The sequence below is a fragment of the Zosterops lateralis genome (assembly GCF_965231275.1).
Source record: "Zosterops lateralis genome assembly, chromosome: 10".
Classification (NCBI taxonomy): domain Eukaryota; kingdom Metazoa; phylum Chordata; class Aves; order Passeriformes; family Zosteropidae; genus Zosterops; species Zosterops lateralis.
This window is the reverse complement of record NC_139770.1, coordinates 19,975,071-19,998,420: the sequence shown is the minus strand read 5'-3', so window position 1 is coordinate 19,998,420 and position 23,350 is coordinate 19,975,071. Positions and strand designations below refer to the sequence as shown.

Sequence of the window (23,350 nt, the reverse complement as noted above, 5' to 3'; positions counted from 1 at the left end):
TCCTGGTCTTCACTGCCAAGATCTCCACAGGCCTTTGTGTTTGCAGGCAGGGCTCAAGGAGAGGGCTCCTGTAGTGGGGGTGATGGAGTCAGCACTTACTGAGAAAGTTTGACACATTCTGGGGGACCAGACAGGGTGACCCTGGTGGGTGGAGAGAGTTGGCAGGTGTCGCAGTGATGCTACAGTTACCTTTGAAAGGTCATGGAGACCAGGGAGATCCCTGATGGCTTGGGAAAGGCTGGGGTTACTTCCATCTACAAGAACTTGGGACTGTAAGGTCACCCCCCTCAGTTTGGTCTGGGAGGAAAGCCCAACACATGGCACAAGTGTTCTTGGCTGCCTTTTGTGGTCACATGGAGAAGGTGATTGGGAATGGCCAGCATAGATTAACCAGGAATAAATCGTGTGACCAACCTCAGTGCCTTCTGGTGACAAAGTGAGGGGTTCTGTGGATGAGGGAAGAGCAGTGTGTGTCAGGTGTCTTACCCTGGGCGAGGTTTTTGACAGGATCTCTTGCTGTACAGCTGTGTCCAGGCTAGCACGTCATGGTGAGGAGAGGCAGCGTGATGGGGAGGGGCTGGAGCACTTGCCCCAGGAGGAGAGGCCGAGGGGCTGGGCTTTATCATTGTTAGCCTGGAGTGGACACTGGGGACATCCCTTGCAGCTGCTTTCTAGTACTGGAGAGCCTGTGGCTGTCACCTCACTAACCCCTCCTGCCTGAAGGGGACAGTCAGGGACAAGAGGCAGCTGTCCTAAACTGAAACAGGGCAGCTTGCTGCTGAGTAGAACTGGTGGGGGGGAATCAGGCACTGGAACCGGGATTGGGAAAGGTGTGCCAGCCCCTGTCCTTGCAGACTTTTAAGATCCAACTGACAAAAGCCTAAGAAAACTGTTATGAATTCAGTGCTGAGTCTGTTCTGAGTAGGAGGCTGGACTGGAGCCTGAGAGCCCTTTCAAAATGAATTATTGTACGACAGCTTGTACATGCTGTGTAATCCAAGAATTTCCATTCTTGGAGATTCCTCAGGCTTGTGGTATCTACAGGGCCGTGCTCGTGCATTTCATGTGCGGTATGTGAACATTCAGGGCACTATTCACCTCGCCCTACTTGGATCTGGCCGGTGGTTTGTTGGTGGTCGGTGTCGGAGGTGGCCTACGGGGTAACAAATGCTCTGCTGCACAGATGGCTGTGCCTGCACGCCGGAGAACTGCCCGGGAGGCGATGACATCAGATCTCTGGATTGCGGATACGCCGCAGCTCGGGCACTCGCTGTGTGCGCTGCGTATTCCCCGCACATCCGGACCCGCTCCCGCCTTAAGGGGTCTCGGTTTGCCTCCTCCGTCCCAAAGCGTGCCGTGACAGGAGCCACAGTGCCTCTCCATAGAGGCGGCGGGGGATCGCTGCCGCTCTCTCACAAGGACTGTTGTCCTAACAAATACTTTCCGGCATTTGGAACAAAGAGAGGACAGCTAATCTTACGAGCTGACACCTCTGCTTGCCCTCCCCACTTCTGAAGCGCCACAAATCTCTCCGCCACGCAAGAAAGGGGGAAAAGCTGATGCATTTTCCTGCCGGTCTCTGCGCACAGACAACAGCGATGAACAACCCGGCCGCGGAGGGCTGGGCTCAGGCAGCGGCCCTGCCCGGGTGTCCTGGAGCCGTGTGCCCGCAGCGCCCTGTGCCCGCAGCGCCCTGTGCCCGCAGCGCCCTGTGCCCGCAGCGCCGTGTGCCCGCAGCGCCGTAGCCGGGACAGCCGGGACAGGCGGGACAGGCGGGCGGCGGAGCGGGGCCAGGCTCGGGGCCGGGCGCGCAGGCGCAGCGCCGGGACATGGCGGCCGTGCGGGTGCTGCGGCGGGCAGCGGGGCTGTGCCGGGGCCGCGCCGCCTCGGGGGCCCCCCCGGCGCCCTCCGTGCCCCAGCGCATCGAGGAGAAGCGCCGCGCCGCGCTGCTCGGCGGCGGCCAGGCCCGCATCGACGCCCAGCACAAGCGGGTGAGCCCAGCGCAGGGCCCGGCGGGGACACAGCCCCGTCCGCCGCCGCCGGGCGCACGCCGGCCGGGGAGGGCGGGCCGGGCACCGCGGGGCTCCGTTCGGCCCGGGGACTCGCGGCTTCGCCTGGCGCCCGCACACGCCTCTTTGCGGGAAGCTTTCCCCAAGCAGCGCTACAGACCAGCATTGCCTGTTACTCTGGGTAGAAAAAAGAGCAATTGCTTTACTAATTCCTTTACCTCAGAGTGGTCCCCGAGGTTGGCTGTAACATGGATGAGAGGTAGGGTAGACAGAAGTTGGAACTTCTGCCTGTCAGTGTGATGGTAACTGAGTTCTAGGTTGCTTAACACTTCTAAACAACAGCTTCATCTTTACACTGCTGTTGCAAATTCAAGCTGATCTCCGAGATGAGAGCAAAGAGTTAGAAGAGTGGAAATAAGGCAGAGGAAAAGACAGGTGGGAGGGATGAGAGCAGGTGGGTATTTAGTTTCCTGCCTCTGTCGTTCAGAATGCAGGCAGTGCTGATGGGGGTGACAGCAGAGGTTTCCTGTTTCTGTTTATTGCCTCTTGCTGGGACGCCTTTTCAGTGTGGTTGGTGCAAGGCCCTGGTGGTCCCACGGTGGCCTGTAGGCATCGAGGAGGTGGGAATGGCGAGTCCCTTCAAGGCTCCCTCACTGATGGGTCTGCCTGCCAGCCGTGTCCTTCCCCAGTTACACCACACCTGCAGAGAGTTCAGTCTCTGGGTTACATTCAGGACACTGACACACCAATACACAAGCACTCCTGCATGTCTAGGGCCTCAAACAGCTTATGTTTTATATAAACTAAAACTATGGCTTACCTTACACTTTCCTGCATTTGCTGCTTTTCATGAGCTTTTTGGCCTGCTGGTCAGATGTTCTGTAGAGCCTGAGCTGTGTTACAATGTCATGTTGATGCAGGGTCACATCATCCCCTAAAGGAAACAGCCCAGGTGCCATGCCCTTTGCAGACAGGTGCTTACTATGGTTGGAAATAACAGATTTGTTTGGTAGGTTAAGGTATAAAGAACTTTGCAGTCATTTTTTACTACATAACACTGAGCAAGGGAAGTGTATATCTGGTCAATTGATTCTGTTCTTGCCCCTTATCCTACTTTTGCCCATAACAGCGTCCAGCAGGAGAAAGAACAGAAGGATTTTGTCAGAAGATCCCTGCAGGCTGTCACACTTCCTCTCCCCTCTTATTTACTGCAGTCAAATAATATTTGAGTGTGGTGAATTGAGCCCTGAGCTGTTGGGGAGGACTGGTCTACCTGTGGAGGGGTTCCCTGGTTAAGAATAGAAAAAAGGCCTTTATAGCAGCATTTTAAATGTGTAGGCAAAAGTAGCTGTGATGCATTTATATCCTGTTGATTGTTTCCTTTCTCCTGTGGTAGTGCTACTCCAACAGTCAGCCTTCTTTTCAGAGTCTGGCTTGCATTATGTTTGTTTTTGAGGAGGGTAATGACTGCACAGGCTGTTTCCAGTTTTGGGGCCTGCAGTTGCTTAATGGACCCAGTGTAGCAGATCAAGTGAGGTTTTGCTTGATTAAACTGCATCTGCTGGGGGTCAGCAAACAGCCAGAACCACCTGATGGCTGTTAATTGTTGCTTGCTCTGTTCCAGGGAAAGCTGACAGCACGGGAACGAATTCTGCTGCTGCTGGACCCTGACAGTTTTGATGAATATGACATGTTTGTGGAACACAGATGTACTGACTTTGGGATGGACTCTAGTAAGAATAAGGTAGTTTTGTTTCATATAACTTGTTTCAGTGTCCTCTGCTGTGCAGCCAGCCCACAGGTTGAAAATGGGCTCTTCTGTTCACATAAGATTTCTACTATTTGTTTTCTTTGTATGTATAATTTTGTTTTGTAAATTTGCTCTAATTACTTTCAGTTTCCATTTTACAACTTACAGCGTTTTCTGTTGTCTAAACTTGATACCTTTTTTATAAGGTCACCTGTTTGGTTCAAATACCTTCCTGGGAATTGTCTTAGATTTGCATCTTAAACAGTAGAGGAGGCTGCAGAGCTTTGTTGGTGCAATTTTGTCAGTCAGATCAGATACGAGGAACAAATCAGGGTAGATATTTTTGCTTCCCTACAGGTAGGATTAGAATTATTGGATGAAACAACTCAGATCCATATTTACGCCTGCCAAACTACAGTCATAAAATCCTTTAGGGCCTTACAATCTGATCTGGATGTTTGGATCTGGGTAACAGCATTTGTACTGCTCTGTTAGCCAGTCACACCCTTCTTTCCAAGGCACTTTCTGGATGTGTGGCCATGTATTCTAAACCAACAGGGTACAGGGAAAATCCCTGGCTCCCCAAGGTCTCACCGTAATGTTGATGCCTGATAATGTGCTACCTGGCAAAAGTGTTCTGCAGTGGTTGGATAGAAGGGACCAGTGAACTGCTGGGGTGTCAGTGGCTGGTGCTGATGTGCCTGTTCACTGTGACTCTTCCTGTAGCCACAGGCTGTTTGCTGTGGGTTGTAGTGTCGGGTGAGGAGCTGCTCTGTGTGTGCCCTGCGCTGCACACAGTGACTACAACTTCTGTTTGTGCAGTTCTTAGACCAGTTCATTGGGGTGCAGTCCTTCAGGCTGTAGGATTGCAGCCTGTGGAGGAGGAAGGGGACAGCAGGGCTCCAGCAGGGGCACTGGGAATGGCAGAGGTGAAGGATTTGTTTGTTGTGTCAGACAGGAGGGTGGTGACATTGGTGCTGTGAAGGATGTTGTGTTAGACATCCTCCCTTCTCAGGGAGTAGCACAGCAATCATCTTTTTTCCTCTGTTTTTTTTGCTCTGTTCTCCAGCAAACTCAAATAACTGCTGTGTTGCCTCTCACCGACCTTCTCCATGCTGCATCCCACACTGCTGATAACAAATTGCTGTTTCTGAAAATAGGAGGAGCAGCAGAGTCCCGAGTGGGACAAGAGGGTTAATTTTTTTCCCTTGTCCTTCAGCATTCACCCTTCAGCGAGCTGCAGATTGTGTTTACAGAGTGCAGTTTCACAACAGATGACCTAACTGTGGCCACTGAGCTGGAATATTAGTTTAGCATTGAATTTCTCAGAGTCCCTGGAACTTTCTGAGGGTAGAGTAGGACTTGTGCCCTACCCGTGGGCTGCTGGGGCTTTTGGCAGTCACCTGCATGTGGCAGTGGCTGAATTACAGGTGTGTGCTGCTGTTCTGTGTGCCAGGGGCTGGGAGCAGTGCTGTGTGTGCAGCCTGAAATAGGCACCAGGCAGGTGTGACCTTCCTCACAGCAGAGCACCTGGGCAGAAATGGCCCTTAGAGTGGGCCCTGCACCACACACTTCCCTTTTTGCTTTCCTTTTATTTTTCTTTTTTTAATACCAAACAACAAAAAGCACTTCAGTGCCTGAAATTCCCTTTTTTACTGACAGCCCAGTAAGGTTCCTTTCCTGTTGTTGTATTGAAAGACTTGCATATATTTTCTTTTCTAGAAAGTGATACAATATAGACGAAGCACATTTTAAGACTCACAGGCTCCATTTCCTTGGCCAGTTCTTTCTTCCCTTATTTATAGGGTGAAAAATGGGACAGGTCAAGTTCAAGCATTTGAGGTGATTGTAATTATATTTTTGTAACTGTCGAGGGTTGTTTTTTATCCTGTATCAACACCTCAGAGGTTTGTGTACTGTGTCCATTCTTTCAAAAAAATCAGCTACTCCTGATAAAAGATACATCCTGTCTCTGAGGGTGTGATTTGCCTTACCTCCAGTTGTGCTAAATTTGAAGGGAAACTGCTAAGTTCCCTGCTCTTCACTCTAACACATAATGAATATGTGATTCTACCTCTAGTTTTCCTTTTCAGGGCTGGGGAAAATCTTTGTGGAGCCCCCACTGCAAACATGGAAGATGAGACCTCCCAGGACATCAGTCTTTGCTTTGTCTTAGTAGGAATTTGTGGAAACTCTAGTGGACATCATTGTTGTTTTGATTTATCTGTTATTTTCAATTACTTTATCTGTTTTGAATGCAGTATCCTGGTGACAGTGTGGTGACTGGCCGTGGACGGATTAATGGGAGACTGGCTTATGTTTTCAGTCAGGTAAAGTTTTACTTGTTTTTACATAGTGGGAACTTACCCTTTGAAATAAGTTCACAATAGGTCAGTGTGGCCATGCAGCAATGTACCTGTGGGAGGAAGCAGGGCACCCTCAGACAAGAAGAAGCAAAAAAGCTTGTGATACATAGCATATAAATAGATAAATTATACTTTTTATGTTAAAATACATGTTTTATATTAAAATAAAAGTATTTCAGAGGAAACATCTTAGGCAGAGAGTTGTCTTGGTCGCTCACTGTGAAAGAAAGGCTTTCTTTCAGATCATGAGTAAGTGCTGCTCTGTTCTGGGCCATAAAGTAGCCTTTGTTCCATTTGCTGTCATGGCCAAAGCAGCTGTTGCTGTGTTACCTTGGAGTGAGGCACACACTCTGCCTTTTTTGTCTTGGGTGTGTGCTCCTTCCAAGGAGAGACACTGTTACATGGGCCTGAACATGTGGAGGGGAGCCAAGCACAAACCTTCATTTTAGAACACAAATAAGGGGGCAGGTTTTGTATTAGTAGAATTTTAGAGTGCCCCTTCATGGTACACCCTGCCCTTTTTATATTTAAAGACCTTTTTCCCTCCAAATTGAGCTGCCTCCTGAGATGCTGAACCTTTTTGGTTCAACTGTTAGTCAGAGCTGTACTGTCTCTGTGCACACAGCTTTTGGGGCTGCTTTGGGAGTAAGACTCGGTGGGAATGCAGCAGAGAAACTCCCCCAGAGCTGGCTCTGGCCTCTGCTTGTGCCACTGGGTGTCAATATCCTCTTTTTCTTTTGGATCAGTCCCAGGGCCTGTTAGAGCTCTTTCTGCTGAAGCCATTTGGCTGACACAGTCCCTACAGCACCCTGGGAAGAATCACAACTCTTGGACATAACTCATGAGTCCAGAATGGTGGTGTGTGTCCAGGTTTGTATTTCCTCCTTGTAAAGGAGGCTTGGATCCAGCTGGGGTGATCTGCAGGCTGCACTGAGGGAGTCAGTTGTTTTGAAGCAGAATACCAAATACAGAGCCCTGTAGGATTATATTATTTACTGCCAATAATTGACAACATTTTAATGAAATTATTCTTTCCCTAATCTGAAAATTTGCTTTACCTTCAGGATTTTACTGTATTTGGAGGCAGTTTATCTGGAGCTCATGCCCAGAAGATCTGCAAGGTAATAATGGCACAGGAGAAAACAAAATGTCAGGATTCTTTTTTCAGTCTATTGTGATAGTGACTTTGGAGAAAATGTTTGGTGAGAGACTTTAGTGGGCTCTGGTGTCTGCCATGCCTGAGAGTGGTGCCTCTGGAAAATTTTTGACTGTGAGTGAACTTTTTCTGGTAATTTATGTCTTCTACTTCACTGCAAAGGATGAGAGATTTGCAAAGTACAAATATAAATAAACTACTGATTGTCCACTGGAGAAATGAGGAGTGAATTTGGAGAAACTTTTTCCTCTGAACAGTGTGCTGTGACAGTGTGTAATTAAAAAAAAAAAAAAAAAAAAAGGGGCAAATGTAACAAGTAAACAGCCTGAAGATACAACTTGGAGGTCACCTTGACCCTGAGAGTTTCTCTTATCAGACACTTGTGGCTATTTATTCCTGTTTGTCTGCTTGTCTTGCTAGAAGAGTTTTTGAATCTCAGGACTGGGGAGACAAGAATGCATGAGTGTTGAGTGGTGTGAACTGGGAAATCTTCCTGAATTTTCTTGCCATGGAATCAGAAACAAGTTTTTTGGTGCATAAGGCCTTTTATGCTGTGGAAATAACTACTCTTTGGCATAGGCTCCTCAGGAGTGTGTGGGTATAAAACTAGCAAACATGAAGACTTTGGGCTAGATAACAACTATTTGGTTTTACCATGTCTTGATATTGGGAAGGACTTGAATCACCCTTTCGCACTGGAGCTTTGTGGTGTCTGTAGTGGGGAGGGATGGAATGGCACTGCAATGATGGGACGCTTTCTGGTGGGCTTTCTTTGATCTCTTCTTTCTAAAGCAGCAGGGTCTGATCACAGAACTAGAGAAAATGTGAGTCCTTCCTGGTTGGTTCTTGGTGGGCTCCAAAGCTGGAAGGAGCTTCAGTTGCTTTGGGGCTCAGTCTTTGATGTGTATTTTAGGAAGAACTTGGAAGAGCCTTGAGAAAGAAAGTCCATATATAGGTCCCTGGAAAACAGCAGCATGTCAGTGAATTCTAGAGCAGCATGTCAGTGAATTCTAGGACTGTGCAGAGGTAGTTACCACCAGCTCCTATTCAGGCTGGAGTTTTGGGTCACCTGAGATACCACTGACTTGAGGGGCACCAAGTGTGGTTTCTGTTTTTCCAGGCAATATAAAATTCAAGGTTGGTGCTACCAGCACTCCTAAAGATGGGACTGGAATTGTAAATTACTTAGCAAGTTAAAGATTGTCTGAAGTAATTTTATAACAATGATTGAAAGAGGAGGGAAAAGGAAATTCAAAATAGAGATTAACTGATGTTTTACAAAAATTATTTAGAAGCTAAAGTAGATCTTGATATTAAAACAAATCTTAACATAATGTGCCAGTGATGTAGTATGCATTATGAAAATGGCAAACATTTTACTGGAATTGAGTAATCAGGAATATTTTGTGCAAAGAATGTAAGGAATTCAGTCCTCCTACTTAAGGCTCTGTTGTAGTCTTGTGTATGATCTTGAGGCAAGTAACCAAAATGATCAGAACCCTAGAAAACAGGATATGGGACTGAATTGATGATGCTTAGTCTAGAAACATGAAGAAGAATATGAAGACTGAAGGGAGATTTGAGGTACCTGAATGTTCACAGAAGTAAAGGCCAAGAATAGCTCTTTGGTCTCCCTCACTGCTGTGTGTCAAGACAAATTGAATGTTTAAATTTCTGGAGGAAAGATTTCGTTTAGTCTTCCCAAAGAAGTTCGAAGAAGGGTAATTAAGCATTAGAATGTACAGCTTAGAGAGACTCCACAGCCGCCACTGCAACAAACTTTGAAGAGTAGATGAGACATATCTGAGGGGGTGTTTGAGATGCAGTTGAGGCCCCTCATGAACAGGGAGAAATTGTCCCTCTCCTGTGACTGTGTCACTCACACTACATTATCCAAATCCAGGGCTGAGTGTGGAGATGCACAGTTGGGATGGCAGATTTTTTGGGGGGTTTAGCTTAGCTGGGTCAATACTGAGGAGTTTGTGTTCATCACTAGATCATGGATCAAGCTGCCATGGTTGGAGCACCCGTGATTGGGCTGAATGACTCTGGAGGGGCCCGTATCCAGGAGGGAGTGGAGTCCTTGGCAGGCTATGCAGATATATTTTTGGTGAGTAGACTGCTGGATGTACAGGGAGCTTGGCATCCACCAAGGTGGGCAAAACATGCAAGTGGGTGTTTGTAAGTGTTAAAGCTATTGTTCTGTTTCAGCCAATGGATAAAACAGTGTGTGAAACTCAGACCTTGGTTCTTTTCTTGGCTTTGGGCAAATGTACTCATGTCTTAAACAAGGGTGATGCTCGGTTCTGTAAAGCTCTCTGATCCAATGTCTAGTGAGAATGAAAGAACAGGCAATTTGCTTAATTGGAAGAAAATCCCTTTGTGTAAAACTCAAGCCAGTGCAGAAACCTGATTTTAAAAGAATCCCTCCCCCCTTGTTCAGTGAACCTATTTCTACCTCTGAGCACAATGTACCTACACATTCAGATGTCAGGGACATCCACTCCTTCCCACTCCAGGCTCAGTGCAGTTTTTGCCCCTGCAGCATCTGTTGAGGTGGCTCATGTTATCTCCTTTGCAGTCATTGCATGGTATGGGGAATCAACTGTATGGGAACAGAAAGGAGAAAAACAGGAATAACAAACTCATTTTGGTTCAGTTCGCATCAAGAGAAGAAGAGAAGACACACTTCTTTGGTAAAACCAGATTTTTATTTTCCTATTTCAGAGAAATGTTTTGTGTTCCGGTGTCGTTCCCCAAATCTCCCTCATCATGGGTCCTTGTGCTGGTGGAGCTGTGTATTCTCCTGCCTTAACTGATTTCACATTCATGGTGAAGGTAAGGGTGTGTCCCGAGCTGCTGTGGTGACATTGATCACACACTAAGTGACCACTTGGGAATGGGTGTTTTCCGAGATGATCTCCTGCTTTGGATTTTTATTCTGCATGGAAAGTTGATAAAAATGTTCCCAAATAACTTGTGGACAATTGCATTTTCAGTGGATTTTTAATGGAAGGCAGCCTTTTAAAGAAATTTGTCTCTCTGTTCTTCTTTTGGAGGAAGTCTCTGGAGGCTGTGGCTTTTCCTTAGGTGCTTTTGCAGCTTGGCTCTGGCATTTACTGTTTCTGCTTTTCCCCTTCCCCCAGGACACATCCTACCTATTCATCACTGGGCCTGATGTGGTGAAGTCTGTCACCAATGAAGATGTTACCCAGGAGCAGCTCGGGGGTGCAAAGACACACACTGCAGTGTCTGGTGAGAGATGGGGGCTTTCCTGAACGTGCTAATTGTGCTCAAAGTAAATGGGAGTAGTTCTGGCTAAACAGCCCATTGGCCGATGCAGATGAGTCTAAGGGACAAAGCTCTGCCTAAGCACAGGATCTGACTTTGCATTCACTCTCCTGCAGCTCCTGTTTAGTAACAGAACACAAAGGAGGGAAAGTGGGAATGTGGGAGACTTCTGGGATTTGGAAGAGAAAGTAGCAAACCCACAAAAGATGCTAGAAGTGGGAAGACAGTCACAGGACAGGGCTTAGCAAAATCAGCCTGGGGTGGGGTTTTTTTGTGTGTTGTCCAGACATTTGCATGGGTTGAAAGATTCTCAGCAGTCCCTTGTTGGCTCAGTAATGTGATTGATTGAACTGTTTAACTATAAACCTAAAAGCTATAAACCAAGTGTGAGCTGAAGCATTTTTTCCTTTCTTCCCCCTCTGCGAAAATGTCTGTGAGTCATGAATCTTCTCAAGACTCAAATGATTGTGGGATCTCGAATTCTGTGTGAACTGAGCTGATGATGAACCAAACCACACACAGATGCTGCCCAGATCCAGCCCTTTTATAAAAAGCACTTGTAGTCCGTCACTTGGGTGCAGCACGGTAACCTGAACAGTTCCAGAAGGCTGGAGTACAGCTAGGGCTGTGCCAGCTGATAAGCCACTTCACATTATTTTAAATATGAGGTCACCAATCCAGACCTGTTCTGGAGGAAGTCTGATACAGCACATGTTTTCTAGATATTTTTAGCTGCTCAGATTTGGTGGCTTAAAACTCCTGATTGTTAATAACTCAAGTTTAAAGGGTCTTGGTGTTGCTTGTTTCTATCTTTATTGGTATATATTTGGAAAGGAAAGCTTGCACAAGGATTTCCATACCTGCTTTCCTGTGTCTGCAGGAGTTGCACACAGAGCCTTTGAGAATGACATTGATGCTCTGCTGAACCTCCGAGAGTTCTTTAATTATTTACCCCTGAGCAACCGAGACCCAGCTCCAGTCTGTGAGTGCCATGACCCCAGGTAAGGGGCCCTGCCTGAGCTCAGGGCTCTCTGAGCACTGCATTTCATGGCTTCTCTGCCTTGAGGGGCACAGGGACATGGGTGTTCTGTGCCTGAGATCTTGGCAGGTAATTCTGCATTCTGGTATGTGAATATGGGAAGTGTTCCCACATGTGTGTGCTCACTGTTAGGTTTAATTCTGTTTTCTGAAAGGGCTGTTGTCCAGGCTCTGTGCAGAATGTGGGGAAAAGCAATCTCTGTCCAGGTGGGCTGCCCAGTCCCTTGGAACAAGCAAGAGAGGTAGGGAATAGCACAGTGAGTGGCAGTGGGGAGAACTTGCCCTGCTTGTCAGCTGTGGCTGTTGGATGAGTTCTGCTCATGAGGGTTAGAGGTGGGCAGGCAACAAGGAGGCAGAAAGCTTTTTGTGTTATGTACTTGTCTCAGAGTCATTGTGGAGTTGGCAACAATACAGAAAGGACTTGAGCCATTTCAAGAGGGGAAAAATGGCAACTGTCTGGACTTTTATCAGGGAATTTTTCCAGGAGCTGAGAGACAGCCAGAGAGACAGCACGGGACACTGAGCAGGACTGGAAGGCAGAGAATGTCAGTGGAGTGAAAGCATTTTGACCCAAGCTCCAGTTGCACTCGAAGTTCAGCCCTTTCCCTAGGGACCCCTCAAGAGGCTGTTGCACTCTCCTGCATGGGAGTGGTGCCTGAATATGTTCCTTTCAGCTCCTCATGTGTGTGATGTGTCCTGGGGCTCTTCATGTGTGATGATTTTAACGTGTGAGTCTGGAAGGTTATTTTCTCTTCATCCGTCACTGTGCTTTTCAGTGTCTGTGTAAACAGTTTGGGGAGGTGCTTTTGGATTGATTTTACAGATCACTGTGCTGGTCCCTGAGATACATGTTTCACTTTTTTTAAAAATAAATTTGCCATTTTCTTTTAGAGAATGGCCAGACAGGTCAATTAATTACTAGTCCTAAGTTTTTCTGAGGTAGGTATTGATCTTTAGGAATTCATTAAACTGTGCCAGCCTGGTTCTGGTCTGTTCTCGACTGCTCTGGTTTGATAGTGACAAAACCAAAGCAAATCTCTTGTATTATTTGCTGAGTTGGGGGATTATCTTTGAAGTGATCTCTATAAGCATTCAACAAGTTGTACTGGGATAATTGCTCTCTACATACTTGATTTTGCTATTTTAGTTTCACTAAAGAAGCAATGGTCCATTTTTTAAATCAATGTACTTTATAAAAGGCAGTTTATTTGTGAGAAGCTGTCAGTTAGGTTGTAGCTGCTAAAGTATGAGATTTGTCTCTCTTAAGAAAAAAAGAACTAATTATTTACAAGACATGAGATATAATACATGCAGTTTTTACTAAGAACTTCAATTTAGTAGCCTTTATACATGTGAAGGCAGATCTATTTGTTAAATTTATCTGGTTTTATAGCAGCATCTCCAATAGTTCTCCCATTTATAGTCCTAATGCACAGATTGGTATTGTTTCATCAGGACATAGTGACATATTAATAGATTCCTTTTGGGAATCCTTTTAGCTTGGGATTGATGTGTTTGATCCTTACAGCTGCTCCAGTCACAGTCCATTCCTCTAGAGTAATTGCTTTCTTATTGCATTGTTTTCACACCAAAAAAAATCGCCACAAATGATACAAATCAAATGTAACCTGTTGGTGCTTTCACTGTGAAGTCCTGGGGCTGCTGGGGATTGTTTGGTTGGTTTGTCTTTCCCTCTAGTTCTTTTTGGTGTTGAAAAATGCCAGCCTTGGCTGCTGAAGCTTGTGTTGGTGAGTGTTTGTTGTCAGTGGTCTGGGTTCCAAGGGCTTGTAAGTGTCTTGCAGTATCCAGTTGTCCCTGGTGAGATGTCCCCTGCCTTTGGGAGGTGTCTGATGCATTGCCTTTGCTCTATGGCATAGTGGGATTTTTCCTCTGTCTCTACAAACTTATGGAGGAGGTTACTGCCAGGTCTTGGTACCCAAGTGCAGTTTCACTTCTGTATTGAATGAAAACCAGTGTCCATCTGGGGAGGGTGTCTCCAGCTGTCACAGGCTTTAACAATGAGCAGCAGTTGTGTCTCACAACGTGGGATCTGAAGGAAACACCTCTTAAACCCAGTGAGCGCAGCAGCAACTCCCGATGTCCTGTGTCTGTACAGACGTTTGAAGGAGATTTTCAAACATGGTATCCTGGATAATGTCTTCATTTTGCTGATGGCTGTTCTAATGCTGTTAAAATTTCCTTCAGCACTGTGAATTTACGGGAGCAATAATTTCATTTTTCCACTTCTCTCCTGTGGGGTAGCACAGGTTGCAGGACTGAGCTTGGAGCAATCCATATCTGCTTTACGGACAAGAAATATTAGAATCATTTTTATCTTGGGGTTTAGTATGCTAAAACAATTTTAACTTCTTCAGATTAAGGCTCCATTATATCATTTAATGGAAGTGTTTGTATGCAATATTTGCATTTGTATGGAAAAAGCACTTGGAAGTGTTGCTGTCACTTTGTTCTATAAATAGCTGTGTCTCTTCCCTTCCCTGCAAAGGGCTGTGCCTGCCTCATCCCGTGTGTCTGGAGGAGCACAGACAGCCTGGGCTACACTTTTAATTTTGTCTGATTTTGTCAAACTGCATGCCACTTTCTTCAGTTTTAAATTGTATTTTTAGAGCCTTGTGTTGTCTTATTCAAAATGTACTAAATCATGGCATTGTTAAAATACTAATTCAGTAAGAACTCCATAGAAACACCATTTGTAACAGAGATCGGTATTTTTATGGAATAGCACAAATATAGTACTCCCTGAAACCTTCTCAGTGGTGATTCATAAAAATTGCCACCCCTGCACTGAATCCTGAGACCCAGTGGGTGCCACTGCTGAGTGGGTCCCTAATGAGGGTAATGTGATCAAAGCTGGGGAACTGATCCTGTCACTGCTGATGGCAGGGCAGGGTCTCTGTTACAGGAAAACTCCACGTGAAAATGTGTCACTGTAAGTGGAGAAACAGGAAGGAGTCTTTAAACACAGCCAGTGAAGGGAAGACACACAGTGTGGATATGTTTTCCCCGTATGTTTTCCTCACTCTGCTTGTTTGGGGACCGGGAAATGAGCATGGAAAGGTTTCCTGCAGCTCAGTGTTTTCAAAGCCCCGGGTGACAGCGTGGGCAGGGCAGGGAGAATGTGCAGTTCCTGAGGTCCTGGGGTGTGACGGAGAAGGGCTCTGCCTGGCCGGCTGTAGGGCCGGGCCCTGACCTGCCAGCAGCCCTGCCAGCAGCCCCCGTGTCCCCGCAGCCCGGCTGTCCCCAGGGCCGTGTCCCACGGGCCGGCAGTGCCCCCTGCAGCCCGGCCGCCTCCGGCCGCGTCCCCGCCGGCAGCAGGTGCCTGTGGAACAGGGATCTCCTTCAGGAGGAGGCTGCTCTGGCTGCCCGAAATGAAGAGAACCTGTTCTTTTCCCCATATTTGAGGAGGTTTCCAAAGTTTCTGAGAAGTGGAAATGTCTACTCGAGTTTTTGGTCTTGGTATTCATTTGGTCTTTAAATGTTGTTGCTCACACTTACTTGCTCTCCACAGTGACCGTCCGGTTCCAGAGCTGGACACCATTGTCCCCAGTGAGTCAACCAAAGCCTACGATATGCTGGATATCATACACTCTGTAAGTCTGATTGTTCAGATTAAAGATGCATATATTATATTCTGGTCTAAATAATTGACAGAAATCAGTAGAATGCCACTGAAGATACAGATACTGTTACTTCAGTCTTTATAAGTGACTATTTCCACCTGTGTAGTAGCTGTGAATGGGCTATAAAAACTGCAGATGAAAAAAGATTTTAGCAGAATCTCAAGATTTGTTTTCAGGATACATCTTCTGCTGCATACACAACTCTGCAGATGAAAGATGCTGCAATTCAGTTCTTTCTGGGGTCAGAATCCCCCTTGAGTTCTGTTGCTTGCTTGGCCCCTCCTTGCACCTTGATGCTTCTTGGATTCCAGCACTTCTGTATAAAAGCAATAAAGTACCCAGAATGCAGAGATTTACCCTTCCCTGTTTATGGTAAGAGACAGTTTTGTACATGCACAGTATGAGAAAATATATGTCTATTTTTTTGAAATTACAAAGTTTGCAACTGGCGGCATTTAGACTCATTTTAGTGACAAAAGCAAGCTCAGGGTATTTTTAATCCCTGGATTCTTCCACTGTGAACTTCAGTACTATGTGTAATGAAAGCTAAGGTGGCATGTAATAAAAATAATTAGGTGAATTAGGAGAAATTTCCCAAGCTCTCCCACAGATTTTGGAATGTATTAAGGAAAGAAATAAAGCCAGTTTTATACTGCTTACATTCTGAACAACTTTTTTAAGAGTGAGGCTAATGAAATGACTGGCACACTGCAGTGTGTATGGGAACAGCTGCCATAAACAGATGGAAGCAGGGAATCCTGCTGGAAGCCCAGGCAGCCATGTGTAGGTGTCGCTACTGCTCCATGGATAATTCTCATCTCCTGGAACGTGAGAGTTGTGATCGTGCCTCATGCACCAGGGCTGGCCCTTGGCAGGGCACACACTGAGCTCCAGCCCGAGGCTGTGTGGTTCCATGTGGATGTGGCTGGGCGCTGCACTCCCTGCATTCCCTGGGGCACACCCAGCACTGACCCTGGGGCAGCAGGGCTGTGCTGGCTGCTCCAAGACAGAAAGGGCTCTGAGCCTGCCAAGAGAGTTTACATCAAACGTGTCATGGGGAGCTTCTGAGCTCCAGGAAGTACTGTTTTGTCACTGGACATCGGTCTGTAAGTCTGCTGCTAATTAAGATGTGAGAAAGAAATTCTTAACGTGTGATTTGCATTTTGTTCTAAGCCAGGAAGAAAGGCTCCCCTTCAGTCATAAAGGTGTTCCCTGATGGAACGCTTAACTGACAGTTTTGGTAGTTTTATAGGATGAGTTAATTCTTGCAATGAAGGCTGCAAAGACCAAAAGGTTTCCCTCCAAAATTCTGCAAGTTCTGAACTGTTTTAAAAGTTGCAATACTAAGGTAGCTGAGTTTGTGTTTGCCTGTGTATTTATGCACCTCTGGCCTCATACGGGTTCTGGCTTCCTCTCCTCTTTGCAGATTGTGGATGAGAGGGAATTCTTTGAGATCATGCCGACCTATGCCAGGAACATTGTGGTTGGATTTGCCAGGATGAAGGGACGGACAGTGGGGATCGTGGGCAACCAGCCCAAAGTGGCTTCAGGTTAGAGTCTGGTGTGTGATTGTGCCTTGCCTCTGTCTCTTTCTCTGCACGCTGTGTAAGGTCAGAGCTGTTGTGCTGTGCGCTCCTCCGCTCATTCTGTGTTTTTCCACCACTTGCTTTGTCTTGAACCTCACTGTGATGCAGCTGTGAGCTGTGAAATAAACTGCAAACCATTTCTTTAGTGGCTCAACAAGGGGATCTTGCCCCTAGGTAATTAAATCAGTGTTGCATCCAGCCCAAGAGGAGCAGCAGATGCACACGGGGTGAAGGGGTGGGAGGGGAGAAGAGCACCACTCATTTGGCAGCAGCCTGCAAGTAACTTCCTTCCATGGCAGTAAAATCCCTAAAATTCATCTGCAGGGTGGGGGACTTTGTTATCTCACTGTAGCTGAACAATGCAAAGCCTTCAGACACACAAGTTTGGAGCTCTTGACATGGTTTGGATCTGAAGGTACAGTGTGTAGCTCTAGCTAAGATCACCCTTCTTAACTGTCCAGGGATTTTGCTTTCTTTCCTTTACTCAGTAATTTCTGAAGTGACCTTCCCCAATCGGAATGTTCTGGTTTACTCCTTGTTTTTAATTTTTGTATCTATTTGTTTGGGAAAATCAGATGACCCAGAATGGTGTTTCATTTGTTTCATCTCTACAAGATATGACCATCAAGATACTAGACAGAAGGTTTTAATATAAATTTAATCTTCATTTAGTATTTTAAGTTTTAACAGCTCTTTTCAGACAGAGACTTTGATACAAAATGTGTTTTAATATAGTTGTGCATAATATAATTCTAAATGGCACTGAAACAGAACAGAAACACATTGCAGTGTGTCTATTGGAAGTCCTGATCTTTCTCAAAATAGTATTGGACTCTTTAATGTTCGTGGTTTTTTAATGGAGAACTCTGTAACCTTTCAATATGAGTGCTCTGAAAAATACTAATGAAGAGAGAGTTACAGAAAAAATATTTTAAATTACACGTATGTAATTAAACTGTTACATTTTGGGATATAAAGTCTTTGCACACAGGGGTCAGAAAAATGAAATGAGCCTTTGAGTGTAGCTTGTTCTGTGATGTTAGTTCTGAACCAGGAAAGCTTCATGGCAGATAATCTCCACATTATCTACAGATAAGCTTTTCCTTTGTTTTAAGAAGACAATACAGCCAAAATAGTGTGATATTGAGTTGCCTTGAATTACTGCAGATCCCTGGAGCTGCTAACACCTTTTTCCGTGTTCTTAACCTCAGGGTGCTTAGATATAAATTCCTCTGTGAAAGGAGCCCGCTTTGTTCGTTTCTGTGATGCCTTCAACATCCCCCTGATCACATTTGTGGACGTCCCTGGGTTCCTGCCAGGTATGCCTTACCCTTCCAGTCCAGCATGGTGCATGGTGGAGCTGGTGTGAGCAGCCCATTCCTGCTCCCAGGTGGGAGCTGCATCTCTCAGCCACTGAGGCAGCACTGGGGGGCTGCCCTCGTGTGCCCTGGCTGACAGACACTGTGGGGCTGGGGGTACAGGGGGCACCTCACCACAGCAAGGTCTGACCCACCCCCTGCCATGCACTGGAAGCCCCCAAGATCCCTCAGAACAGATTATTACCTTCTCCAGCCTCTCTGGGGGGACAGGGTGTTTTCATTGTCATTGATTTGGTTATACATGGCCCCCTCTGTGTCTCTGATGCTCCAAGACATTTCTCAGTGGAAAATGCCTGTGTTTAGAGGTTCATCAGTGAGGAGAGGGCTGTGATGAGCCTGCTTTCAGCACAGGCTCTCTGAGCAGGTAATATTAAAATGACCCATTACAAAACAGGTTGAGAGAAGACTATAAATGTTATGCAGTCAAATCTAATATTAATACTGTTGTATAAACCATGGTTTACTTTGAGGCCTCTGCAGTTCTCAAAGCATCAGAATGTGACTATTCAGCATTCCAATTCCTGCTTTAACATGATGGAGTTGGCACTTTTTAACCAGGAGTTCCTCTCCTTTCTCCCCAGTGTAGGCTCAGCCTCCTCCTCTGATACAGACCAGGCAGTGGCTTGGTGTAAGGGGACACTCCAGCAATCCAGATTTTAACAGTTGCTCAGAATCCAAGAACTATTTCCATATAGCTAATTCAAAGTTGTGACTTGATATTGCACAACAGAATGTTGCTTTGAAAGCAGATAAATGGAAGAAGAAAAAGAAGATATACCTGAAGAGATGAGATCTGAGGTTTGATTATGATCCAAAACCTGTTGTGTTTTAAGAAATTTGGCAAGATTAGCCCATTAGCATTAGAAATGGCAGATTAAGTAACAAATTCTGAGGGTGGCTTCATCATCCCATCTCCCTGTTCATTAGAGAAGGAGAAAGCACCTGTCACACTGATTCACAGCAGTGTACAAAACCTCTCCCAGACCCAAACACTTGAGTAGTCCCCAGTTTTCACAGGTGTGCACAGAGATGACGTTCAAAGTGTTCATAACCTGTAACTGGATAAAAATACATATTTAGAACAAGGCCAGGCCAGAAAAGACTTATGTTAATTGGTCATGGGTGGCAGTGTAAATACTTCAAATACCTGAAAGATATTACACTGGAAACATTAAGTGACTGGCTACTCTGTTCTAGGTGTGAATTAGAAACAGGCTGTGACTAGAAACGGGGTCTGGGAGTGCTCCCCAGCTCCTGGGCCTGGGCTGGGTGACCCAGCTGGGCTCAGGCTGCCCCTTGGGGATGAACCCCCCTGGCTGTTCTGATTCTTGCTGCAGGAAGGGTCTGTGGGCTTGACAGGTCCCACTGGCTGCAGAGAAAGGCAAGAACCAGAAGTGAAATTGCAGCTGAGAGCAGACATTTGTAAATGTAGGCAGAAATTTTCAGACACTCAACTTACACCTGAGGAGAAACAGTAATGTTAAGGCAGCAAATACACTACCAAGTAAGTTCTTCAATCTCACAAAAGAATTTTTACTTGCATTAAAAAAAATGCATAGAAACCCCTCTTTGAGTATTTGGGATTATCTCATGTGCTAAAAGCTAAAGTCAGGAGGTAAATAAACTGGTAGAAAGTTAATTGTAGAGTGATATCCAGTGGTCTGAAATTCACAGTCCTAAAAATAAATTACTGGGGATTGCTGATTCCAAGTCCAGTCAGGTGAGCCTGTCTTTGGGACAGAAGAGTGTTGAGCATCCTGTCACAGATGACTTGCATTCCTGTTTCATGCCTATGACCATTCTCCAGAAGCACCTGCTGTGGAATTCATGCTCTGTCTTTCAAGGTGCATCATCCTGGGCTGCCTTGAAGGACAACTGGGGTAGGTCCTCAGTATGGTAGAGTAGCCAAGCTGCTTTCTGTGTGTTCTAGAAAAGAGGAAGCTTGGAAGACAAGGTTTCTGGAGAAGTGACTCTAGTTTCCTACTACCAGTCACATTTGGAGTCTGGAAAATGCTCTAACTGTATTTTGTTCCCAGGAAGGTCCCACCTGCTGAGCTTTTTTTCCTGTGACCTTCCACTCAAACAACTGCTGCTCTGAATTTTGAGTTGCTCAGTGTCTTGCAGGGAACACTGCCTGGCATGATCTTCTCCAAGGTGCTGCCGTGGCTGTGGTGGTGGTCAGGTTTGCTGCTGCTGATGGATGATGGGGTTGTGTGAATTCCCTGGAGTGAAGCAATTCCTTGTCCTTTGCAGGCACGGCTCAGGAGTACGGTGGGATTATACGTCATGGTGCCAAGCTGCTGTTTGCCTTTGCAGAGGCAACTGTGCCTAAGATCACTGTCATCACCAGAAAGGTAAGCAGACAAATTCCATGGAGTTCCTCTTTCCACTTGTGGCAATTTTAGTTAAACCAAGTCTGTCTGTCTGTCCCAGTGGTGCTTTCTATCACTGTCACATTTCTGTTTGTCCCCTTTGGTAACATTTCTTTGTATAACATTACAAGAGGCCACTTCTTCTATTCCCAGACCACTGCCTCAGCTCCTTCCTTCCTTTTGTCTCTGCACCCCTCTGGAACTTCCAGTTTCTGCTCCCTGCTTTCTCTCTGGAGTGCCTTCACTCAAGTACTTGTCCCATGTCACTCAGCCTCACTAAGGACATGCCATCTGTTTGCAACAATTCTGCTTCTCCTGTCTTGCCTCTGCACACCCAGCACTGGCTGCATTTGTCTTCTGCTGTGTCTGCAGGTTGAACACTCATGTGGCTTCTTTTCCTCCCCAGACTTCTGCTGTGCTCTACCTCACCTTCCTTTCTCCATAAGGTACCTGACACCCAATGCCAAAAGCTCTGGGGCTGGCACCTTATAGCCTTAGTTAGCCTTCTCCTTGCTGCTCTGCCCCTCCTGCTCATTTTTCGGATATGCTTTTGGCTTACTGTGGCAAAAATCAAAAAGAACTTTCTGTTGCTTTGCCTTTTCTGATTGTTTTGAGCATTTCCATGCAGTCCTTGTCAATCCTGCAGCCTTGCTGCACTGTTCACTGCTGTCCTGACAGGGACTGCACTGCAGTTTGCTCTGCAGTCCTGCAGTATCTGTTCATCACTGCTGTCTGGAGCATTTCCAGTTCCAGAGTGGAGCACTGCAGAGCCTGAGTGCTGCATTCCCTGGCCAGGAAATTCCAGAAGCACACACTCTGGTTGGTTTGTGTGCATGTGCAGGGTGCAGGTCGAAGCCTGCAGGTCTGGATACACACTGACCTCTTCCTGCCTGCCTTGCACAATGGGCTTGGTTACCACCAACAGCCCCTTTCCTTGCTCTTTTGGGGCTCTTGTTGAAGTGGTGTCTACTCCTAGGAGATCGCTGCCACAATGGGGAGATGCTCATGCTCTCCTTCAGGTAGAATCCAGCCCCAGCTGCTTGTCTCTGGACTAGGAAAGGCTGCAGGAGCAATGCAGGCTGCTGCTGCTGCAAGGCCACTCCTGGAGTGGATGCTGGTTTGTGTTCCAGGCCTATGGGGGTGCCTACGACGTGATGAGCTCCAAGCACTTACGAGGGGACCTGAATTACGCCTGGCCCACAGCCGAGGTGGCCGTGATGGGAGCCAAGGTGAGCCCAGCCCCTTCTCCCTGTGGGGCAGCAGTGCCCTGCCAGCAGCACCAGTGCCATGGCAGCACCCTGGGGTGTCCTGGTGCTGCAGGCAGGGTGATGCTCCCAAACCCTCGCCTAGAGGGCATGGCTATGAGGGACTGTCACTGACCAGAGCCCTTCTGTCCCCAGGGCGCTGTCCAGATCATCTTCAGAGGAAAGGAGGCAGATGCAGAGGAGGAGTACGTGGATAAGTTTGCAAACCCTTTCCCTGCTGCCATGAGAGGTATGGTTGTCTCCCACACTGTGTCCCATTTGGTTTGCTGTTGCATGGAGATACAGTTGTGCTATTGAGTAAACATTTTGCTAACAAGTAAGTTACATAGGTAAGATATTTGTATCTGAGTTAGAAAGGTCATGCTTAACCACAGCCTGTGCATGTGGACAACATCTGGACACAAGACACATCTTCAGCTGCAAAGAGCCTGGTGAAAAGTGGGAACTGCTCTGCGAAGTGCATTTTTAATTGTGTAGGTAGTAGACAGTGTCTCAAAATTCAGCCTTTTCCTTTATGGCACAGGCTCTTTGACAGTCTGTTATACAGCCCTAGATGAAAAGCAGTGGCCTGAAGAAAGAGTAGGCCCCACTTCAGTTATGTTCTCCGGAACTCTCAGGAGCAAGTTTTTCCACTGTTTGTACTTCCAGTTTTGGAGCAGTAACTGTGCTCTAAAAGGCAAGTTATATTCAAAATTTAAAAATTGACTCAGGAATGTTTCCTTCTTAGGCTATTTTAAATTTAGTCAATTTATAACTTGTGAACTTATTTATTCCAACCATTGTTTTGGTTTTGCTAACTTACGGGTTAGCCTAGATACAGAAGGCTGGGAGGCAAACACTTCATGCCTGGTCAGGTTGAGGGTTTTTTTTGTTTTAATCTTTTGCAGGATTTGTTGATGACATCATCCAGCCTTCGACCACCCGCGCACGCATCTGCCATGACCTGGATGTGCTGGCCAGTAAATCCCAGTCCAGTCCTTGGAAGAAACATGCCAACATCCCACTGTGAGGGTGAGCAGGGACTGCCCATGCTGGGAGACATCCTGAACATGAGTTCTGGTTAACTCTCTGGTTAATGGAGAGTGCTTGGCAATAGAAACAGTTATTTTCATTTTGATTCTATCAATAATCATCAATAAATCATAGTATATATATAATTTGGGACTCTGACCAGCTTACCTTTCTAAGCCCTTTCTTGGTGGTTAATACTCAACAGACCCTGCTCTGCCTGCTGCAGGTGAGCTGTTACTAATTGCTCAAGGTCAACCATTCCCATGGCTCTCTCATTCCACAGGCCCTGGAGGTGCTCAGGCAGGGCTGAGCCACCTCCCACTGCTGGAAAGTTGGGCCCCTGTGGAATTCTAGTGCCCAGAGACCAGGCCCTCCTGATCCTGGACTCAGTTGTGCTGTTCCTCTGGTAGTCTCTGGCTTGTGACAGTTTTTCCTGCTGGCTGCAGCAGCTGGATCTCAGAGCAGAGGTGGGTGGCACAGGGGAGG

The 23,350-nt window shown here is 46.5% G+C and overlaps 1 protein-coding gene across 3 annotated transcripts; it reads left to right on the top strand.

The window, feature by feature from the left end:
- Positions 1–465: 465 nt before the first annotated feature.
- PCCB (propionyl-CoA carboxylase subunit beta) lies at positions 466–23,010 on the top strand (the record flags this gene model as incomplete). Of its 3 annotated transcripts, none has more annotated exons than XM_083868711.1 (15): positions 466–548; positions 3,634–3,753; positions 6,021–6,089; positions 7,190–7,246; positions 9,278–9,391; positions 10,009–10,119; positions 10,428–10,536; positions 11,453–11,573; positions 15,140–15,221; positions 16,678–16,801; positions 18,049–18,156; positions 20,470–20,570; positions 21,719–21,817; positions 21,989–22,082; positions 22,741–23,010. In XM_083868711.1, the coding sequence occupies 15 exons, from the start codon at positions 546–548 to the stop codon at positions 22,860–22,862; spliced, it is 1,434 nt and encodes a 477-aa protein (XP_083724837.1). In that variant the 3' UTR covers positions 22,863–23,010. The 3 variants fall into 3 exon arrangements, with proteins under 3 accessions (XP_083724837.1, XP_083724836.1, XP_083724838.1); XM_083868710.1 differs by lacking the exon at positions 466–548 and adding an exon at positions 1,830–1,991; XM_083868712.1 differs by lacking the exon at positions 466–548 and adding an exon at positions 2,245–2,268.
- Positions 23,011–23,350: the final 340 nt, after the last annotated feature.